The sequence below is a fragment of the Thamnophis sirtalis genome, unplaced genomic scaffold (genome assembly GCF_051295495.1).
Source record: "Thamnophis sirtalis isolate CommonGarterSnake01/CBP01778 unplaced genomic scaffold, rThaSir2_p1.2 scaffold_5, whole genome shotgun sequence".
NCBI classification, from domain to species: Eukaryota; Metazoa; Chordata; class Lepidosauria; order Squamata; family Natricidae; genus Thamnophis; species Thamnophis sirtalis.
Window position 1 is genome coordinate 126486196 of NW_028261385.1, and position 24302 is coordinate 126510497.

General features: G+C 38.9%; 1 protein-coding gene across 1 annotated transcript in view; it reads right to left on the reverse strand.

The window, feature by feature from the left end:
• SPTLC3 (serine palmitoyltransferase long chain base subunit 3) overlaps positions 1 to 17898 on the reverse strand; it is a 101099-nt gene extending 83201 nt beyond the window's left edge. Inside the window, exon 1 of the mRNA XM_087715160.1 lies at positions 17619 to 17898. Coding sequence (XP_087571286.1) covers positions 17619 to 17729 — 111 coding nt within the window. The 5' untranslated portion in view covers positions 17730 to 17898. The remainder of the gene's footprint in view (positions 1 to 17618) is intronic.
• Positions 17899 to 24302: the final 6404 nt, after the last annotated feature.

Consider the following 24302-nt stretch of genomic DNA (forward strand, 5'->3'; position numbering starts at 1 on the left):
TATTAGATCCCACAGATTAGGCCTCCTCCGAATTCCATCTACTGCCAATGCCGATTGGCTACCACCCAGAGGAGGGCCTTCTCTGTGGCTGCTCCGGCCCTCTGGAACGAGCTCCCCGTGGAGATTCGGACCATCACCACCCTTCAGGCTTTCCGCAAAGCCCTTAAAACCTGGCTGTTCCGACAGGCCTGGGGCTGACGAGTTCCCCGCCCCTGCTCGAATTGTGTGGTTGTTGAGTGTTTTTAAATTGTTGTAGTTGTTTGTCTGTTGTTTTTCCTCCTGTTTGTATTCCCCCTCCTAACTTTGGTTTGTGAGCCGCCCTGAGTCCCTCTGGGAATAGAGCGGCATAGAAATGCAATAAATCAAATCAAATCAAATAAGAATAACATCGTATATATAGATATGGGTATAACGAAGAAACTGGATGTAAATTTTAAACAGTGATTTGGAAAGGAGGATTAGAAAACTTTGTTATTAAATATTATGGATGTTTAGCTAGAATAGGACATAAGGATTTAGTGTTAGTGGAGGATTTTAGAAATAGTAATTGAAAGGCCAGTATGTGGTTATGTATTAAATTTTGGTATATTTTATGATGAAGGATGCTTAAACAATTATAGTCAAATGAAAATGGAGATATGATGATGGTGACATGTATAAATATTTGAGTTAAAATGTTTGCGTTAATATGAATTGTTTGTTGACTGTGGAAGAGATGCATGAAAGTCTTTTTGTAACCAACTGATACACTTTCTACAGCATGTAAAAAAGGATGTTATGTTTGTTTTAAATTAAAAATAAAAAAAATTATTTAAAAAATGCAATTTTGGGGGCAGGGACGAAAAGGCACAATTTTTTCAGACTGAGTACAGATAAATAACACCAGGGGTGGGCTACTACTGGTTCGCCTGGGTTCAGGAGAACCCTTAGTGAACATTATGGCCAGTTCAGAGAACCTCCAAATCCCACTCCTGGCTGGCCCCTCCCCTCCCAGGAGTCTCCATGTGGCCTGTTTTGGATGCGAGGTAAGTTCAGGGCCTGCACGGAGGCTCAGGGAGGGAGAAAAATGGGCCTCCTGGTAGTTCCCAAAGGCCAGAAACTGGCTTGTTTCTGGCCTCTGGAGCCTGGGGGAGCAGTTTTCATCTTCCCAGAAGCTTGAGGAAAGCCACCGGAGCCCGAGGAAGGTGAAAACAACCCCTCCCTCACTGCTGCCGTAGGGAAGGAGGTCAACTAAGCCACTCTCACCCAGCAACTGGGCAGAGAACCCATTGCTGAAATTTTTGATGCCCACCCCTGAATAACACCCACCACTGTTTTATTTGGACTAGGCTTCACTTTCTTTGCTCTAGTCCATTAGTATTTTTACTAACTCACCTGGATTTGTAGTGTTGTCAGCATATATTTGATGGTGCTTCATTTTAAATTTCTGAATTACTTCACTAAACAATTTTAGGCAAATAATAAACAGCACAAATGAAATCAAATTTGAGAGGAGCTTTCTTCCATCTCTTAACCTGTTTCATTGTCATCAAGAAAGATGTAAACTAAACCACTGAATAAGCTCTGTACAGTGGGAGAAGATATCAGAACACAGAATAACAGAGTTGGAAGGGACTTTGGAGGTCTTCTAGTCCAACCCCCCTGCTCCAGCAGGAGACCCTATACCATTTCAGACAAGTGGCTGTCCAATCTCTTTTTGAAAGCCTCCAGTGATGGAGTACAACTTCTGAAGGCAAACTATTCCATTGGTTGATTGCTCTAACCGTTAAGAATTTTCTCCTTACTTCTAGGTTGCTTCTTTCCTTGGTTCATTTCCATCATTTCTTGTCTTGCCTTTTTGTTTTGTTTTTTAAATAGTTTGACCCTCTTGTGTTTGTAGGAGACCTTCTAACATTGGAACAGAGCTATCATGTCTCCCCTAGTCCTTCTTTTCATACCCAATTCCCATAACTATTCTTCTTATGTTTTAGTCTTTAGCCCTCTAATTGTTTTTGTTGCTCTTCTCTGCAAACTTTCTAGAGTCTCACCCTCTTTTTTATATTGTAATGACCAGAACTGGATGCAGTATTCCAAGTTGTAAGGCTTTGTAAAGCGGTACTAGAACTTTATGCGATCTTGATTCTATCCTTCTATTAATGCAGCCTAGGAGAGCATTGGCTGTTTGGCGGCTGCTGCACACTGTTGGCTCATATTTAAGTTATTGTCCACTACGACTCCAACATCGTTCTCACAGTTACTGGTGTTAAGCCAGGTTTTCCTAGTCTGTACCTATATGGTTGGTTTTTCTTGCCTAAGTGTAAAACCTTACTTTTATCTGTTGAATTTCATTTTGTTAGATAGGGATAGATAAGTCTGTCAAGATCTTTTTGGATCTTGAGCTTGTCTTCTAGGGTGTTGGTTATTCCTGCCAGCTTATGGCCATCTGCAAATTTGATGAGTTCCCCTTCTATTCCTCATCTAGTTCATTTAAGAAGATATTCAAGAGTACTGAGCCTAAAACGGAACCCTGGAGTCCCCACTCCTTCCTTCCATTTGGCTGTTGCTCTATTGAGGATTACATGTTGAATACTATTTGTCAGCCAGTTACAAACTCATCTCGGGGTGGTGCTGTATATCCCACATTTTTCTAATTTGCCAAGAAGTAGGTTGTGATCTACTTTATCAAATGCTAAATGTACTATGAAGTACTACATTAGTACATCACTGATCCACTAATGTAATCACTTTGATGAAGAATGATATAAAATTTGTTTGGCATGATCTGTTTTGGATAAACCCATGCTGGCTACTGCTTATAATTTAGTTTACTTATGGGTGTTTGCAGATTTGTTGCTTATCTTTTCCAAGATCTTCCCAGATATTGATATCAATAATTCAATAATTGATTGAATTATTGTATTAACTATTTGGTTCAATTTCATATTCCACTTCTGAGAAGACTGCCTGGCATACTACCTAAAATAGACCATAGGACCTTCTGCAATCCATCTGAATTCACTTCTGCAAAATTGGATGGTTACTAAAAGTCTAAATTTCCATAGGAAGTTGTTGACCACAACAAAATAATATATTTATTTTAATGTTGAGAAGAACCCAAACTGGCAGAGAGAAGGTATCAAGCAGGGAGCTAGTTTAGAGTCAGTGTGCAAGTGTAAAAAGGACAGAACCAACTCCTCCCTGAATTACTTGGAATCTTATCTAATTTTCCCAAGGATGAGTTGTCAGACTGAAATGATTCCTGTATTTCAGGAAGAACATAATAAAATAGTTAGCATGAACGCTGCACTTGTGGGCCTGGTTGTTTGTGCCTGGCTTTTGTAGTATTTATAACCTGCCCCAATTCCAAAGGGGCAGCATACATTAAACAAACAAACAAACAAACAAACAAACAAACACACACACACACAAATACACACCTAAAAATCTATAATAATAAATAGCAAAATCATAACCATATCAAAAACAAAAAATAACCACAGAAAGCAGAGATAGAATTTGAGATAACACTCAAGATGGGTCCTCATAGTTAATAAGCTTTGTAGCAAGGTGAGGGTTACACATAATTCTTGGGGGCAGGGGAGAATATTTCATGAGATGGAGCTATTACAAGTAATGCTTCATGCCCTAGGAATTTTATGAACATTTCAGTAGGCCCCCTCCCTCCTTCAGTAGACCAGATAAGCAGTTTTAATTTTAGCAAGATGTCACCTGATGTATGCCAGTGGTGCATCAGGACTTGAAAAGTAATGACTAGGACTCTTAATTAGACATACTGATAACTAATGAATAACTTTAGCATAATTGCAATACTGTATTGGTGAAACCAGTAATCTTGGTACTACATTTTATATTGCCTGCAGATTCTGGTTGCTTTCAAAGGTAACCCATGCAGAGAACTTAGCAGTTAAGTTGAACAGAACAGTGTTCAAGGCATGAATTAATGAGAGCATCCTGGTCTAGATAAAACCACAACTGACACAGCATTCAAAGTTGTTCAAAGGGTCCCTAGGTAGAACTTCTATTAGCAATATAAGCAGTAATTGCAAATCCAGGAGGAGCCTCAAATTATGAACCATGTTCCCTGGGGGAATATAATTTCATCCAGAATGTTGCTAGAATTAAAGATAAGCTTGTTTTACCTGATCCAGATTCTCACAGTTTCCAGGTATTAATTCAAAAGTTCCCATGGCATCCCTAGCTCGACATGAAATGGCAATGTATAATTGAGTGTCACTAATTCTAGGGATCAATGCTGCTGAAAGGTATGACAAAACCAAGATGAGCATACTCCTCCATCTGGATCTTAACAGTCATCTAATGACCAATACTGCTTCTGTCCCATGATTGGGGGGAGGGTCTCTTTGACTAAAGGGATCCTTTAGTGCTAACTAGGATCATCTATAAGTATTTCCATAAACCTGTAACAGGAAGTTTGGAAGCAGGGCAAAAGTCAAGCATATCTGGTTTCTTTAAGACAGTGCACATCACTTCTTTCAATGAAGGAGTATCAATCCATCCTTCAATAAAGCATTGACAACCTCCTAGATCCAGCAACCTATGCTCCAAATGAAGAAATGATATGGATCCAACATAGACATAATAGGGTGAATCTCAAGAGCATCTTATCTACTTCCACAGATCCTGCGTGTTCAAATGAATCCCAATTCATGTCACAAGATAACATCTCATTAGTAATAATAGAATCTGTCCAACTGACATCCAATCCACAGTGGATATTTACCAATAAATAACCCTGAAAGTTCATGTGGTATGCCTACAGGCAATTTTTTTCCTGGCTCATTCTTCCCTAAAAAGTTCTCTGATTGCAAAAACTGCTGTGTTGCTGTTTTATTCCAATGGTATCAACGATTGTCAGACTCAGTACTCAGTAAACCAAAAAACGGTCCAGGACTGGCGAATTTGTAGGATTGCTAATAGGAGCAATCTCATCCAGTGTTTTAACAGGCATAAATCCTGAATCGGTCAAACCATGGCAGTCTCATTGTGAACATTGAAATATTTCAGAAAGAACATAGTGTCCACGCAAAATTCGTTATCACCAGGTAACTGGTATATCAACAAAGTCCATGAAGATAGAAACATTACAATGGCAGTTGAATGAATAAGGAAGCCTGGAAAAAGAAAGGAAATTGATAAAGTTTAGCCTTGCAAGGTAGACCAGACTAAGAAACAGACACCCTATGAGCTACAACAACAGAATTTGCAATTCTGAATTACTATTCCATCTCTCCTGTGAATTGGGAAGGATGCTGTCTGAGGCATTTTTGTAAATCTCTTTCTTGGCATAGGCTTAAACTGCTTTTATCTGATCATTGCCTTGGTAACAGTTCTTCCATAAGTTTGTCAAGGCCATCCTCTTTACCCATGATGGCGAACCTGGGGCACGTGGAGCCCTTTCTTCAGGCACGTAAGCCGTTGCCCCAGCTCAGTGCCACTGCACATGGACACATGCCTCCTGACAGCCAGCTGATTTTGGGGTCTCTGCTGTGCATGCGGGAGATGCATGGGGGGCTCGTATGCACATGCGGAGGGGGGGAATGAGGGGAGCAGCACCTCTCCCCATGCTCCATTTTTGGTTCCAGGAGGCTTCAGGGAAGCCTGCTAGCCCAAAACAGAGTGTGGGGAAGGTCACACACGCATGCGGGTGGCAGGGTTGCCACACATGCCGGCGCAGGGGGTGGGCTGCTCGGGGGGGGGTTGTTACATTGCATTATGGGTGTGGGCATGCATGTGTGTACTATTGCGCGCACACATTTTTGCACACAAGGACAAAAAGGTTAGCCATAATTGCTCTATACTTTACATCTAGATTACAAGCATTCTTTCCCCAATTCAGAGTTTTCTTCTGAGACCCAAGAGAAAACATGCACCATTTAGCTTTTCATTTCAGATCTCAGTTGTACAAACACTGAGTGGGCCTTCTCATCCACAACTGAGTCATATATGAGAGATCATATATTATTCACTAGCATTTAACTACCATATCTGCAGGCTAGGAAGTGAGACACATTGTTGCCACAATTCAAGCGTTGGAGCAACAGGCAAAAGACATCTATTTTTTCCTCATTTTCTCTGGGAATCATGACATCAATTCATGACCTCTCGTTACTTCAGAATTTTGAGAAAGGTTACACCATTATTCAATGAATAATTACCTATTTTGGAAATATCCTGACTACAATGTTTTCTTGTAGCCTTGATAAATAGTCACAAGTCAAGCAAACAAAAGTTTTAGAGAAAAAACAAACAAAAAGATACAATCCTAAGGCACCCTTATTCACATATAAACCAACTCATCATAAATTAATGATAAATGCAATCTTGCAACTATGTTTAGGAATGTCTATAATTTTTTCAATCTTGCTTTCTGAATATAATTACATGAACATGGTTCCTAGAAGTCTATCATAATAAATGAATTAAGAACCTAGGGCCTTAAGTTGTTAAGTTGGCAAGAGTTCTAATTATGAATTCTAGTACTCTTCTGCATCATATTAATTAACTGAAGCAAGGAAATCAAGTACATTCATACTGAGATGTAAGCTACAACCAAGTCCAAGGATCTATCTAATTCAGCTTCTTCAAACTGAAAGAATGACAGCTAGTGTACCTGACAGTAAACATACTATAACAAACAAATCAATGATATCGTGCAGTGAAATGTGGTTGACAGATCTTCTGGATAAATATCTCTATAATTATTATGATTTATACCTCCTATATATGCACCTAGACATAACAAAATACACTCTTCAACATACGAAACCAGTAGAAGCTACATGGGAATCCTATTGACAGTATCTAAAAATGTTAGCTTCCACCCAAACCTCATAAAAGCAAACTTTGGTTTGCCTCAGTGAACTCTGCCTTTTCTTTTTCCAACTGTACTACTCCATACCATCTCCAAATGAATTCTGCAGTGCATCCAACCTCTAAAAAAACATGGAAAGTTCACCAGGGAAGATTCTCTGAATAGTGTCCAAACAACCGGCTAACAGACACAGCTGGCAAACATTATTATTTTAAGAAGAGATGCTCTCCTTAATGATTCATGATGGGAAATCATTTGGGTATTACCACAGCATCAAATTCTTACTTAGTAGTTCATTTAATACCTTTACTAACTGAAAGACAGCTTGCTGGAAATGAATGAAACTACTATTGTTTGTACTTTGGAAACACTGACATGGATTCTTCAATGCTCCTATGATTATATGCAGCATTTTTCTTACTATCCAAAATTTGGATTGCCCCGCTTCATTGCACGATAGGCACCAACTCATGGTATTAAGACCTTCGGGTCTTTTAGTGAGGGTCAGAGGGGGGAAGAAATTCTGACATGGGGTCTGCTTCGGCCTTCTGGTGGGGAGCTTTGGGTGAAGGCTGGAGGAAAGTGCCGCTGGTGGCAAAGAGCCAGTGGGCCTTGTCCCAGTGGGACTGCATCATGGCCTGGAACTGGCTGACCATCTCAGTCCGCTGACCCTCCTGGCGCTAGTACCTGGCCTTGCACTCCTGCAGGTCTTCCCTCTGTTGGAAAGCCTATGTTCGTAGTTCTCAGTGAGGTGCTTCTACTGAGCCTCCTTCTCGGTCAGATCCAATTTGAACTGAGCTATTTTGCCAATTCTTTCTCATGGTGGCTGCTTAACTCCAACAACTGCTTCCTGTTGGGGCCCTAAGGAGCCTGGTCAGGGAGATGATGAGTGGCTGAGAGGGGAGGGGCAAGCAGAGGCTAGCAAGTCACCCTCAACGTAAGTGACATCGAATTGGCCACACCCACTGAGTCACATGATCACCTAGCCACACCAGCCCAGCTGGTCATTAGGAAGATCATATTAGTGTCGCAGGATTTAAAATTATGAATTTAGTGGTCCCTGAGATCTGAAAGGTTGTTGAACCTTGATTTAACAGGTATGATACAAAAAATGACAGAGGATATAGAGAGGAAAATATATTAAGGAACTAAGGCAATGTTACGTTTGTTATAAAAAGCAAGGAGAATAATCAATAAAACAAAAAATAAAGTTGGCCTAGTGGAAGCATTTTATCACAAGATATTTTATTGTACAAGAATTACCCTTATGAGAAACTAGGGTCCAAAATATGTCACAGATCCATATATTTTAATAACTTCAATGACCAATAAGACTATGGATCTAGTCCTCTTTAAGACACAGATGTTACCTTGCTAACCCTTGGGGCAGGCACACTCAGCTCTAAAAAGGCAGATGAAAAAAAAAAAAAACATCAACCCCCTCAATTTATAAGCTTTGTTTTGAGGACTAGGTGAGTGTGGTGTAAAACAAGAAGATCCTGTGATTAAGTGGAAGAAAAGCAGTAAAGTTAAATGAGTTAGCGATTTGTAACGATTTGTGTAGTATGGCCTTATGTAGTATGGAATATAAAGAAACTATAGTGCTTAGGTATGGAAATAAATGCCAGAGCAATTACATCAGCATTTGTAATTTGTTGCTTTACTGTCCAAGGAATGCAAGTTGGATTTTATACAAAATAACAGCAGACTTTTTCATCCTTCAAGAAAGAATGAGACAGCTCCTCAGGAGGAATTATATAACTGTTCCATATGGAAGTCTCAAAGTCATCCAATGAAAAACATAAAAGAGATACATCTACCATATTCAATTGAATTATTTGTGCTGTAGGTGGTTTCCAGCAAAATTCATTATAGTCTATATTACCTTGGCCAAGGGTGATGGCTTTATTTTACTCTAAACTCTGAGCTGACTCTGAGCAGCCAAACTGGAATTCTCAATGCCAACAAAAGGTGTGGTCAGAACCCAAAGGAGATGAAGACAATTAACTCTTCTGAAGAGGTGACCCCAGCACACTTTCCACAGACTTCATTTATACCACTTAGACTGTCATAACTGCAAATGTTTAAAAAAATGTACAAGGCAAACATAAAGTAGGAAAGAGAAACATTTCCCTCAGAAACTCACCTCATCACACACATTTGGGCTTCTCCCCAAATGCTTTCCTCCAAACACATGGCTCTAAAACAGCTTCCTTTAACACTCATCAAGCTTATCTTAAAGACTCATTGCAATACAATTTTGAAATTGCAATGCAATGTTTAGTCCTCTCTTCCTCAGCAGTGACCAAACTCAAAATAGCCCTACCTGCTTCAACAAGTTCTTAAAACAAAAACTAGTTTAATACCATGTGAAGAAAAAATGTAATATCCATCTTTCCCCCCCTCTCCTCTGTGAATGACAAGGAGTGGGAGGAAACTGTGAGAAACTTCAAGTCTTCATGAGAAGGATTACCAACTGTTGGCAGGCTGGGCAGAAAAGCAAAGTTGGTTGGAATTCTCCTGATTTAATCTCTTTGAGCAGAAGACAGAATAGTATTGTGTCAGAGCAGAGGCTGCAGATTTTTGATCCTTTCCCAAGACAAAGTCATGAAGACAGCAAAGTAATATCTATTTCATTATATAAAGGATTTAGCAGCCATCTTAAATTTGCATGTTCCCCTGGTTAGGTGGAATAACCCATACCAGGTTATAATGGAATGCTTTGGAACTGAAAAGTTTTGGTGTGGAAATTTTGCATAAATTTTGCACATATCAATGAACCTATGCTGACACCTTGTTTTTCCTCTATGCCGCTTACTATTAAACAAATCAATTGTCTTCCATTGAAGTATTCATGTTATTTCTAATGCACGCTGATATGAGTAATGGTGAATGCTGTGGTATTGTACAACTGTACAATGTATGGTACAGTACAAGTATAACACTACAGTACTGGTCATACTGTACTATAAAACTGAATACTATAGAAGAACATAGATTTCCAACATTCCATTTGCCACCCAATTTCACAATCCCTCACTCCTTTCCCCCATCTAGCAGCACCTACCCACCCTCCCAAGAAAGATTTTCAATGATCCCTGCCAGATTCCCACAAAGAAGTTTAATGGGGAAGCTGGCAGGAAGTTGGAAGTCACTCCCACTTCCATTATTTTTTTGCCCCTGCTCAGTCATTATTTTTCTCTTTAGGTAAAGAAATAGCTCTAAAACAATTACCTAATTAGGCACAGGTTGTTCAGAACACTGTTAAAACTCAGAAGATGTGACTGTCTCCATTAAAGATTGATTTGTCTGCATGCCAAGTCTCCAGGATTCCCCTAACATTTTGGATTTAGCTTGGTCTAGGATACTCACAGTTTCCCAGTTTAAACTATGCTTGTCTATGTATTATGAAATTAAGGAGTTTCATCAATGTGTCTTCTGATCGCTAGTTGATGTTGATGGATGTACTCTGTTAGATTTCTACCTGTTTGTCATACATAATGGCTATTAACAGTCTATATTATATGTTGTATATTACACCTGTTTTATTTCTTCTTGGGCTACTGGGTCTTTTGATTTACTTAAGATGTTTTGGAGGACTTTAGTTGGTTTGTGTGCTGTGATGATGGCATTGTGTTGTAATAGTCTCTTGGCTGTTTCTGAGATGTTTTCCATGTATGGCAGTGTTATACTCTTTATAGCTTGTGTTGGTTGTGTTGTAGTGGGTTGAGCATCATGCACTTTTTGATAAAGTTGCATGGGTATCCACGTTGTTGGAAAATGTTGTATAGGCAGCCTGATTCCTTTTTGGATGCTTTGGGTTGTTGCAGTAAATTTGCGTAATGTTCTTATATAGCTCATTTTGCGGAAAGTTGGGTTCTTACATTGCTGGTGGAGTATTTGGTTTTTCATAGACTTGTGTTTCTAATTTGCTGATGAAGATATTCAGAAAGGAGCAGTATGTTGTTTTCTTTTTCTCTTCTGAATTTTATTCCTTTGAAGATGCTATTGACTACTTCCTGTGTCTTCTCTAATTGTTCCTTTTATTATGACAAAGATGTCATCCACATACCAGAGCCATACTTTTGGTTTTATCTGAAGAAGGCTATGGTTTCTAGATGCTACATTACAGTGATCTCGTGGATGTTTCTCTATTTTGTTGGCATATTTATCCATCAAACTGAAAGTAGGTTGTGAGACAGAGGTTGCTGAGGTCCATGATTCTGGGTACTTTGAACTTAGTGTACTTTGGTTAGGTTAGGTAGGATGTGAAATACTGCTACCATGGATTCTTTCTCTAGTTCTGAGGTCTATGGAAGTAAAGAATGCTGTGTGATCAAATGAAACCAAAATCTCACCTTCTGGAGGCCCTGTAGAGGGAAGTTGATGAAATATTCACTTCTCAAATTGAAAAGCATACGGATACAAGGGTAGACAAAAATAGCCTTGCTGAGCATCTCTGAATAAAGTGATACTAAGATAGATGATATATGAAGAGATTGGTAGCAAAGTTTATACTGTTGGGTGTAGGGTGTTGGGGAGGCAACTGAAACATGCAGCTCAGGGGATGATTATGGGGATTCATGTGTGCCAAAGGGGAAAAGAGTTTTACCATATTGTGTGTTCTGAATTGATTATAGAGTTCAATATAAAGCTGCAAAGGGATTATGTGTCATTATGACAATTTGTACCCATAAAAGAAAAAAATATACCACCAAGAAACAAATAGCATAATGGAGAAAAAAGAAAAAAATATGGTTACTGCAGATGGGGACATATGTGTGTGTGTGTGTGTACTAATTATATATATTTGTAAGATTAATGGCTGTGATACGGAACATTCTGTATTACCTCAATTTCAGAGAGAGACTTGGTTGAATAACTAGAGATCCATTAGCTACATAAATCACTAAAAAAATGTTTATTTGCATGGATTACATCATGCAGGACCAAGCTCCTGTGATTGCCTTATACATAAGAACAAAACTGACAATTTTGTGTATGCCCACTATCACTTACATTGAAAGAGTGATATCTGCAGTAACAAAAACTATAAACCCTAAAGTGGGGTGGAGTGCATCAACTAGCTTATTTGGTGGATTGCTGTCACCAGGGGAGTGAGGGGTTATTGTTTGCTATTGTTTGTATGTTTGGTTTCTAGCTTCATAAGCTGTCCAGTCACTGGAAGTGTATTGGACAACCATATACATTTTCTTAAATAATATAATAATCCAGTAATAAATAATAAAAGAATTCCTTAAAATGTGATAAGAAGCAAATTCACCTGTGGAAATCCAACTGAAAATATTCAGTTTCCAGGCTTTATATAGTATAACAACATTGCAGTGTTGCTTCATTTGGGATATTCGGAATACTACATTCAGTTCTGATAATTTAACTAATATACTTACTAACATATAAGCTGAAAGGAACGTAGAATAAAAAAATCAAGCAATCAAGAGGTTAAAGTAAAAACCTATCTGAATCAAGCTCAATTATATCCATGTTGCTTTCTTGTCAATAATACCAAAGTAATTTGTCATTGCTTTTGTATGCATTTTTTCTCCTCACTTTCACAGTTTAATCTACAGTTTGGGGATTTCTGGTGATCTCATACTGACAAAAGTTATTTGCTTAGCTCAAGATTGAATGGATGCTGTTACCTGATGTTAATTGACCAAGCAGTTAAATATTCCCTATTGAGGAAAGGCTGAATTTGGATGAATTTTAATTTGATAACTGGAGGAGGATGACTGAATACTAATAGATTAAAAACAAACAGTACTCCACAGGACATGTAATTTCTAAAGCCTATTCGCCTACACCTTAATTTGCTTTAAATTAGAATTCTGATTACATTTTAGTCAGGGAAATGGAATTACTAGGTAATTACTAGGTAGCAAACATTGTGGGGAGATCAACTACCTTCCTTTTATTTTGTGAAATTCATAAAAGAATGAATTGGCAGTTTTGGTGAACTCTTTTAATCTCCAGTATATTGTCCTATCTTGGTGATGGATTAAAGACACTTTTCAGGAAAAGCCACTAGTTGCACCTGTCCTTTCAAATATCGAATAGTATTCCTTCCCTAATGGGTGGGTAGGGATCATATATGAGAAGCCCAGAAAGTTAAGATAATTTATGATGCACCTTATTCATAGAAGTCCAATGGCTAAGCTAAAATCAAACGAACTACATATTATTTTAGCATGCTATCCATAACCCATAGCATTATACTAAGCATAATGAGATTTAATGTAATATTTTATATGAACACATTTGTAATTTGTCATGGATTATAATATAGTACAGGGCCTATCCTCTATCATATTAGGTTTTTGTATTGATGATCTTAATCCAAATGTAGGTGTCCTAAAATAGGTTCAGAAAGAGAATTATGATATGGGAATATTAAGTTTCTATGAAAATTAGGATCTATTTTGCCAATTGATATCCCTCAAAGAAACATAAAAGCATTACTTTCTAGAAGCTGCAAAAAGCTATTCTATTTTGCATACCCAATGCTAAGCCACAATCATGCTTTATATTCACTAATACTTGAGTTCACACTTCATAGTCAGTGAAAGCCAAATTGCTTGTAACTTAGCACACTGGAATCTTTACTGTCAAGTTTTAAATTTCCAGTATCATTTCTACAAACACAACTAAGTAAGAATAGAATTACCACTGGTTTATAGCATATTCATCTGAAATTGCTTCCAGCCTTGCTTTTATTATATTTTGTTTTGCCTCACCCATGAGGTGTCATTGGAAAAGAGATGTAAATACCATTGTCTTCTATCTGAAACTCAGTGTTTCCCTTCCATTTTATTTCTTCACCTCAGAAAACACGTTAGACAGATTTAAAAGCTATGAGTCAATGTCATTTTGATTTTAAACGATAAAGAATCCAACTATTGTGATGTATAAAATGTGAGCTACATGAGCTTTTGTTTAGTAAAACAAGCCACGATTTGGCATTGGTGAACCAAGTCAGTATCTGATAAAAGTGGGCACTTTTATCTGGAAACTTCCTTACTGCATTAATACTAGAACATGATTTCCATTGGGATTTCCCCCTTGGGAGAGGAGGATACTATCAACTTTCAATAAGAAATTTTCCTCATACTCAGCAGTGTTTGATAACTATGGTCCAATTTACAAACTTATTTTTGAGTGAACATGTTTCGATTCAACTGTAGAAAATTTGAGAGAAAGCAGATTACATGGTCCCTTTTCAGTCAGGATATTGAGCCACACATGGGATGGAGACAACATGGATTGCTCCAGTGGATGGCCTTTATTGGGACCCTGATATGGGAAAGTGTGCCCTTCTTCTTGTCCTACATGACCGATTTGTAGACCACCGTGATATCCCTCTGGAGATTCAGTGCAGTGTTCTGAAGTGGATCCATTCCAATCTCAGTAGGCAATTCTAGTCAGCGGTACTGGGAGAAGAAAGACTGGGGACTCATACAGACCCTCTGTTCTTTAGCATCTAAATGACACCATTTTGAGATGTCATCCCACAGTTTAGAGTATGATACAACCAATATGCTGATATTCAGCTTTATATTTCTACCCTAGATCTACTAGAGATGTTGCTGAACTTATCCCAATGCCTGCAAGCTGCTGAGTTTTGGATAGGAGGAAATGTTGAACCCTAGCAAGATGTTTGCTCATTCTGGTTTCTATCACCTATTGAATGGACCGTACTGCCACTCATAGCTAGTGCTCAAAAGACAGGTTTATTTGCTGGATTTATTAGATTTAGAAGATGCCTGATTTCATATAATTTCAAAATGGCTTTACATCAAAATAAGAATAAAAGGAAAGCAATAAAAACATACTTTCTCTAACAAAAAAGCATTAACAACAGGGCTTCACAAACACCTTACCCTAGGAGTCTGGGTGAACAGCCATTTTTTCAAAGACTTCCAAAACATCCTGAGGGTGAGATAGATGCTGTGGCTGGGGAGACTTATGGGTGAGCCATTTTCAGTCCTCTCTTTTGTAGGCTGATTCAGCTATGAAGATTCATGTCCTTGTGACCCATGAAATTAAAGTATTGTAATGTGCTCTTCACAAAGTTGCTTCTGAAGGCCAGTTAGAATCTCTAGTTAGTCCAAAATACAGTAGCTCACTTGTTAACATATACTACGTGCCATGATCAATATTATACTATACTGTGGGTCCTGCAATGCCTACCAGCGTCCAGGTACAATTCAAAGTATTAGTTATGACTCACAAAAAAGCCTTTGTAGTTTTGTATTTAGCTAATTTCAGGATCACCTATTTAAATTCAGCTAACATGATCCTCCCAGGAAAAGAGGGTCATAGTATCCTAACATCCATTAGTGAGGAAGCCTAAAGCCAGAAAACAGTGCTTTTCCATCATGGAACTAATGTTATGGAACACTCAGAACAGACACTTCATCTCTACAGCATTCTATTATAAACTCCAAAACATCTTTGTCAGTTGTGACCAAAGAACAAGAGTTTATATTTAAAGCAAACTATAGTTCTTTTAAATCAGCATTAATGATAGTTAGATAGCATTCAGAATTTCAACTATATACGTTTGTTTGTACAATGGCAGTCTAAAACTTACAAAAACTAACTAAAGATCTAATGCTGACTTATGTGATAAGATTAAGTAGCAACCTAAACATGTCACTATTATGTTACGGGAAGTCCTTAATTTTCATTCTTTCTGGATTCTTCCCCCTAGTTAGGCAACTAGCAAGCATATATTGAGAATAATATTTTCAAAATAACTCAGTAACTAAATTAAACTAATTAACTATACATTTAATAAATAAAAAATAAACAAAATGACTTGAATATTTTTTTAAATCCAGCAGTTATGAAGTAAACTTTGGCTAATTAATAGGTAGATAGGTTTATATAATCCCGTTATATATATATATGCACACACACACACACACACACACACACATATATATATAAACAAGTAAATTTTAGAGATTCTTCTAAACAGCATATGTAAAAATATTTTCCATTAATGCATATTTAAATGATGAATATATTTATGGCACACTGAAGATAGATACATTTACATAGTATTATGTACAATAAATTGATGTTTTTATACCAAACATTTCAAGTGATATGTCAGAAACTGTAAACTCTAATAAAGGAAACAAAATGTTATTATACAACCAGACACTATTAAGTACAACTGCATTACTGTTTTTAAGGAAAATTCCATTATTTTTCTGGGAGACAGTTTGATTCTTTCAGATAAACTAGGGAAATACCCATTTCTTCGGGAATAGTATAAGACAAAACCTCAATAAATTGGAATTTTGCACTGCAGTCTACTAGGAATTCACTTTGTATTTGTAAAATATTATTAAATATTATTTTGCTTCCTATAACCACTTTAGTATGTTATGTATTATATTACAATATATGCTTGTTTCTCTAAGGTATACCATCCTTCTTCTCCCCCCCCCTTTTTTTTAACTCCCAAGCAATTACCACTCACAGAAACTTTTAGATGAGGCCCTGCATGGATCTGTTTAATAAGTCATAGTAAAATTATGGTAGTAAGAGCATCAAGTTAGGAAATATTTATGTATAAGATCAAGTCTGAGCAAATTAGTCACAGCAGCTGTTATTTCACTAGACATTTAGCAATGTCAGGAAAGGTGGAGCAAGCCACTAACTTAAGAAAAGACACTTGCCTGAGCTAAGAAAGTACCTGGGGGGCCACTTCATTTCTAGCCTCTTCAATTATTGATTGATAAGTAAAGAAAAGCTATTTTTTTTACCTCAAAGGAAAGGATTGCAGCTCAGCACTGGAGCACACTCTGGGTTTCTGGTCCAACCTCTATCATCTTAAGGAGATTTTTCTGAGGACTTCTAGAGCTGCTTACTAGCCATTATATATCACTAGCATTCACTCTGTTCAAAACTGATCCCATCTTTAGATCATTTGGGGTAGCAAGAGGAGAGGAAGCAAATGATTTTGTATTTCATATTTATGAATTAGGATGTGCGCCAACTCTAAGCATCAAACCACCAGTATAAGGTCAATGACAACTGTTTACAATAATCAAAATAGTTAATAAATTAACTGACCTGCGATCAAGGACATCACATTCCACCTTTTTCCTCATTCCAACTAAACCTTTCAAAAATCCCATTTTGTATAAGAAAATAAGCCCCAAACAAAGACAGCCTTGCTTCTTCAACCATTGCCAAGACCTGTTTGTCAAGATGACACCTGAAAAACCTGTCAGCAAGCACCTGAGAGGTGTGATTACCAGTGAAAAGTTGAAATCGAGGAAGATAAAGTGAGAGACGCCAGTGATACCTCAACAGGAAGATACTATCAGTTTACTCCCAATGGAGATGAGCAGAGAAGCGAGCTGGTGGTGAAGCAACCTACAAAACCATCACACTGGCACAGATCAATTTGCAACCGGAGCCAAAAACACATAATTGACTTGGCATTTATGAGAAAGGGTTTGAGGTTTGTTTGTTTTTAAAGGAGCAATTAATAATATTACGAAAGTTTTACGGTGAGAGATTAAAGATACAACCGTGAAATTAATCCGCAATGAATGAGAAAAAGGAGAATGAGTTCTTCCCGGCTTGCTTTAGGCAACCACATCCCGCGGGTTGAAAAACTTGTAAGGCCGGGAAAGGAGGGACAGATGGTACATCTAAAAAGTTTCCATTAAAATAACGGCGGAAACAACAACAACCACCAAGAGGCCGACAAGTTGGGGAGCCAATCCTGGAGTGTAGCGCTTACCTTAGTTTCCTTAACCACGCCGTTTTTTTTGTGGATCCCGTGTTTTAAGAGGTTATTTTTTTTCTGACGACAATGTAGATGTCCATTGGAGTGACCTTTCGGGTGAGCCATTTGCTTTGAACACACACCAGGTTTCTAGTCCCTTAGGAACGCCTCGGTGCTTCAAACTTCAAAAAGCTGAGCAAAAAACAAACCTCAACCAATCCGATTCCTTCAGAAAGATCTGTACAAAGATATCCAACTGGTCCGGAGGGCTGATGGAGGAGGTTTTTTTTTCTCTTTTTTTAAAATCACTTCATACAATCTCAACTACTTAATAGGCAAACTCTCTCCGTAGTCCCAGGGAGCGAAAACGGCAAAACGCGGATGTACTGAAATCGCCAAGCGTAGAGTCCATGCTGTTGCCGAGCGCACCGAGCTGTGTCTCGAGAGGAATTAGCGAAGCTGCTAAAAAGGAGGGCGGAGAAGAAGGCGGGAACGCTTCGAGGCAGGCAGGCTGCTTGCTAAAGGACTTGAAATGCGCAAAGCTGGCTTTGTTCAGGGCGCTCCGTGCGCCTATAAATATTTTTACACTGAATCTTAAAGGCTTGCTCTACTTGTATGGCGAGGAATCTGCTGGGAGAAGCCTCCCTTTTCACTCTCTCTCAATCAGTACAAAAAGACTGCTTACTTTGAAATTAACTTTCCTCTCCTTCCCTCCCTTCCCCTTCAGCCCCATTGTCAGGAGAATTCTTAACCGATCTAAAGGTGTTTTTTTTTCCTGGAAGAGAGGCGTTGGGGCTGATCATCGCCCACAGTAGCTCCACAAGGAGATAGGCAGCAAATAAAAACAAACAAACAAACGATAAATAAATAAATAAATAAATTTCATTGCTAAACTACAGTAAACCTATCAATTATTTTTCAGGGGAAAAGTCCCCTGGGTGTCTTGCTCTTAAAGATTAAGAATTTAGGCCGAGTTTAGGTGCACCTGCAAGTCATAGGATTAGTTGGATTTTGATACAAAGCGAAAATCAGGAAAGCGGAAGGCAAAAAAGTTAAGTGTGTATGTGGGGGTACTGTTGGCTTGGAAATCTAAATTTAGCAACTTTAACAGGTGTTGGGCCTGCTTCTTTCTGCTGGCATGTACTGATGTGTTGAGGACCCTGATCTTGTTCATCTAGCCGCTTTTTCATAAAGCAGGTTGTAGTCCTGGTGCCATAATATTCGTGTTAGTTTAAGCACATTAATGAATTCCAAAGTTTAGTTTCTAAGGAAGGCAGTTTCTCCCTCATTATACGGTGCTGTGGGAAAAGTATGCCTCATGAATAATGCTCAAAGCTCAGGATTGTCAAACCTTGAAATTATACATGCAGGAGTATATAACTATTTGTATTAATATAATTACGACAGTGAAAGAACCAGTTTGGTGTATTTACTATGGTCTAAGTATTAGGCATTGGTTAGGGTCCCTCTGGGAGGAAGCTGGGTGGTTTCTAAATATGATAAACAAAAATAAGGCATCAAGCTAGTAACTAGACACAAAGCTGGCTGGGTGACCTTGGCCCAATCACTTTCCCTCAGCTGTAGGAAAAAGATAATGGCAAGCCACTTAAGAAAACTATCCGAGAAAATTGCAGTGACTTTACCAAGTAGTTGCAAGGTATCAACACCGACTCAAAGGCCCTTATGTATGCACATACTCTTATAATAGTTACAGCTAAATCTTGGATAGAAAACATGACAAGAATTTGACATAGCCGCATAGTCCCATTACAATTGTAGAAGGATCTCTGGCAGTATTTTTCCTCTCCATACAAGGGGAGAAGAAATGGACTTTGCATCCAGTAGATCTTAACTCTTTTTCTGAGATAGTCTAAATTGAGTATATCATTAGGAAGCTATGACATCCCCTTCCCACATAAATCATGATCCAGATGCAGCAGCATAGGCAGTTACAGCCATGCCAAGATGGTACCTGCTTCATGAGCTGTATTGTTTACCAGTGGGCTTTTGGGTGCAATTCAAAGTGCTGTCCATCATCTTATAAAGCCCTTCATGGCATAGGACCTAGCTATTTGATGGACCCTAATAGTTTCTGCCAATCTTTGATGATTAGGCACAGCCAGCATGCTTTGGATATTGCTGAGGGTACCCAGGGAAGAGGTCTTCTGGAATGACATCTCTCAAGGAGATGTATGGCCACGACTCTGACCCTATTTAAATGAGGCCTAAAAAGCTACATATCTCTTCTCCCAAGTTTTGGGCTGGAGCACTTGGTCGACCTCTTGTGGGATGTGTTCACATTCTTTTTCCAGACCATTGTTTTTGTAGGATTTTTGCATTATTTTATTTTTAATAGTTTCATATTGTATACCATCTAGAGTCGTGATGGAGTTGGGCAGCCTATAAAATAAATTACCTAATAATGTGGAGGATTTTAAAAGCAGGAACAGCACATATGGTATGCATTAATGAGATTTATGAAGAAATGTGTGACTCACCTATTCAATCCCCTAGCTGCCTTAGGATTGATTTTAAGTGCAATTAAATACAAAGTATGTTGACATTGCATTAAAGAAATTTAGAACTCCATCTAAATAAATTACAATACTGTATTAATAAAAATGGAAGGTTGAATTTTAAATATGTGGGTGCATGCTTAAAAATCAGAGTATATGTAACTGGTAGCACTCAAAAGTACCACACTGCATTGTAATTTTCCTTTTTTTTAATTTAGAATTTTAGAGAACACAAAATTATTTATAAAACAGTAAAAAGAAAAGCAGTAACATCAAAAAGATCATCTGCAGATATGGTAAATCTATGCAAATTTGATAGACTGAGTTCAGAAAATATAATCACTACCTATGGTAACTCAGCACTATACATGAAACTTCATATTCACTTCTGAATAAATATGCATAGGAGCAGATTGCCAGTTGTTACACCTACCAAGCAACTAGCGTATTCAATACAAGTAGATGGGGTGAAGAACTGAACTGAAAATCCCAGTATAGTAACCCACTCTTGGTTAGCGATTTGGTTAAAAAAAGAGAAGCATATGGAAAGTTACAGACCAATCAGCCTGATACGGGCATACATATTAATATATTAAATAAATACAAATCACTCTTTCTTCCTTTATTTTGAAGAGTTATTACAAATAACTACAAACAGATCATGAAAAAGCATTGCCTACATAACATGGATGTGTTTTGCTTCTGTTGTTAGGCATATACCAGTGTATCATAGAAGTGAGTACATCCCCTCACATTTTGTAAATATTTTAAGTATATCTTTTCATGTGACAACATTGAAGAAATGATGCTTAGGCTATATTGTAAAGTAATGAGTATACAGCTTGTATAACTGTCAATGTGCTGCCCCTCAAAATAATGCAACACACATATGAAAAGGTGTACTCACTTCTGTGATGTATGGTAGTTTGCTAAACAAACAGTGCCCTTCAATAAATCTTACGGCTGTACGCTTTTGGTATGAAGTATAAGACTGGACTAGGTACTTAAAATTTATAATTGATTCTGAATATCTGTAGAGAGGGGATATTCATAAAATGTATGATTGCTGAGAGGAATAGATAACACCCGGGACAGAATCAAGATTCAAAAGAATTATGATAAATAAAAACATTAGAGTAAACCCCTCCCAAATATTTTTGTAGAGTTAGAAATGAAGTCTTGTTCTCTGATACCAAATAAATCAAAGAGACAATTATTTGATGGGAAAGAGTTCACATGGCCCCAATTTATATAAAACAATATTGAGAGTCAATTTTATACATTGGTTAAGGTGCTAGCCTAGGTGCCAGGAGACTGTGAATTCTAATTGCCCTATTGGGCATAAAAAACCAGCTGGGTGACTTTGGGCAATTGCCCTCTCTTGGCTAAATTCAACTCACAAGACTGTTGTGGGGTGTTGTGGGGAAAATTGGAGGAGGAAGAAGTAATTTGATACGTTTGCTACCTTGAATTATTTATGAAAAAAGGCAGAATAAAAAAAAATCTAAAACACAACATGTAGATGAGACAGGATTGTAAGCATAATATGTGCCAGTAAATGTAAAGCAGTTTTAAACCGCTTGAAAAAAAGTTTGATATGCAAATCATGGGAGCAATACATACCCCTCTGTTCTAAGCAAGGGTGCTTAGAAAGGTTCCACCACAAATGTGCGAATGACAAAAGCGCGCCTGACTAAACCGCGGTGACAAAACCGCGCCGACAAAACCGCACTGACGAATGAGCGCAGAAGCGCGCCGACAACAGCACGCCGACAGAAGCACGCTGTAACCTAACCCTAAACCTAACCCTAAACCTAACCCTAAACCTAACCCTAAACCTAACCCTAAACCTAACCCTAAACCTAACCCTAAACCTAACCCTAAACCTAACCCTAAACCTAACCCTAAACCTAACCCTAAACCTAAACCTAACCCTAAACCTAACCCTAAACCTTACCTTAACTTAAATCGCGCTTCTGTCGGCGCGCTGTTGTCGGCGCGCTGTTGTCGGCGCGCTTTTGACATCGCGGTTTTAGCGTCATGGTTTTGTTGGGGCGCTTTTGACGTTTGCGCTTTGTCGGGTCACGGCTTAGAACTGGCCCGCAGGGCTGCCCTGAAAAGAGCAAAGGACCGGCCTGTGGTGCCTCTGCCAACGAAAATGGAGCTCGGGAGGGCTACGTGCTGGAGGAGAGGGCGGACTTTGTTTTTGCTGGCACAGGGCTAATAAAACAAACTAAAAACAAAACCGAAGGGAAGAGAGCAAGGAAGGAAAAATAAAGAAAGAGGGGAAGAAAGAAGAAAGGAGAAGGAAGAGGGAAGACGAAGGAAAGAAGGAAGGAAGGAAGGAAGGAGATTATAATGAGAATGAGGGAGGGTCTGAGGGAAGTCCCGCCTTAGCACTTGGCCACCACAGGTGCCCCCAACACGCGTGATGTCAAGCTGACACTCACCCACCCATACCCAATCCAGTTTGACCTGAGGTCAAACACAACCCTGATGTGTCCCTCAATGAAATAGAATTTGACACTCCTGCTGTATGGTGAGGGATCTAGAGACCAGTTTGGTCTACTAGTGGTTAAGGCACCAAGCTAGAAAACAGGAAATTTTGTTTTAATCCCACTTTAGACATTAAAATAAACTGGATGATTCTTCTCGTCTTTTTTATTATCTCCTCTTATTGGTGTTGTTATTATTATTATTATTATTATTATTATTATTATTATTATTATTATTATTATTATTACTCTGTTGTTTTCTACGTATGCTGAGAGCAGTAGTGGGTTCCGGATCTCGTTGCAACCGGTATGGTGCAACAGGGCCGCGCATCTACTACATGCATGTGCGCAGCCCGCGCTTGCATATTTACTGCCTGCGACGCTCCGCAATGGCTCTGCGACACTCCAGCTGCTCGGCGGAGCGTCGTGCAGGTGCCATACGCTCTGTATGCATGTGTGAAAGCCCCAATCGGTTCAAATACCAGTAAGGGGTGCGGGTGGGCAGGTGGGCCCTCCGGAGCACTGTATTGGAATGGTCCCAGCAGGCACCGGTACACCTGTACCGGGGCGTACTGGTCATATCCCACCGCTGAGAGTTTCTGCACCGGAGACAAATTCCTTGTGTGTCTGCTTACACTTGGCTAAATAAATTGTCCTGTCCTGTCCTACTCTACCCTACTGAAATATTTAAAAGGTTGAGAACCTTTTTGAATTTTCAGTATTTCTGCAAACTGTACAAACTAATACACTATGAAGTAAAATGTGATCTGTTTGCCATACAAATTATAAAATGATATAAAGAGAATTCAGTTAAATATAGGAGTAAAATATTTGTTCATTCATTCATTAAGGATAATGATCCAAAGCTGCATATTTATGTGTGGCAAAAGTATGTGAATCTTTGTTTTCAGTAATTGGTGTGCTCAGGGGTGGGATTCAGTCAGTTTGGACCGGTTTAGGTAAACCAGATGCTAATTTTACATCTGGTTCACTGAACTGGTAGTTCCAAGGGCTGACTGGCTTCACGCACCCTGCTCCTCCCCTTCCAGGAGTCTCTATGCGGCCTGTTTTGGATGCCGGGTAATTGCAGAGCCCACACGGAAGCTCTAGGTGGGTGAAAAATAGGCCTCCTGGAAGTTCTTGAAGTCCGGAAATGACTCAAGGAAAGCCTCCAGAGCCTGGAGTGGGGAAAAATGCACCCTCCCCCCACCATGGCGCAGGAAGCCAAGTAGGCCATGCCCATCATGGGCACGTGCACCCAGTAACCAGGCAGAGAACCGGTTGCTACAATTTTTCAATCCCACTCCTGGAAGTGCTCCCCTTAGTTGCAATAATTGCAACCAAATGTTTCTGATAATTATTGGTCAGTCCTGCACATCAGCTTGGGGGAGTTTTAGCCCACTCCTCTTTACAGAACAGCTTCAATGCAAGGATGTTGCTGGGGCTTCCTCATATGAATTGCCCGTTTCAGGTCCTTCCATAACATTTCCATAGGGATTAAGGTCAGGATTCTGACTTGACCATTCCAAAACATTAACTTTCTTCTGCTTTAACTATTCTTTGGTTGTAAGTAAAGTGACCAGATTTTGACATTGGTAAAGTGGGACACCATTGACCTGGGTGTGTGTGTTCTTGATTAACAATTTGGTCTATATGGTCTGATCACCTTGCCCTTGGGGGGAGGGGCT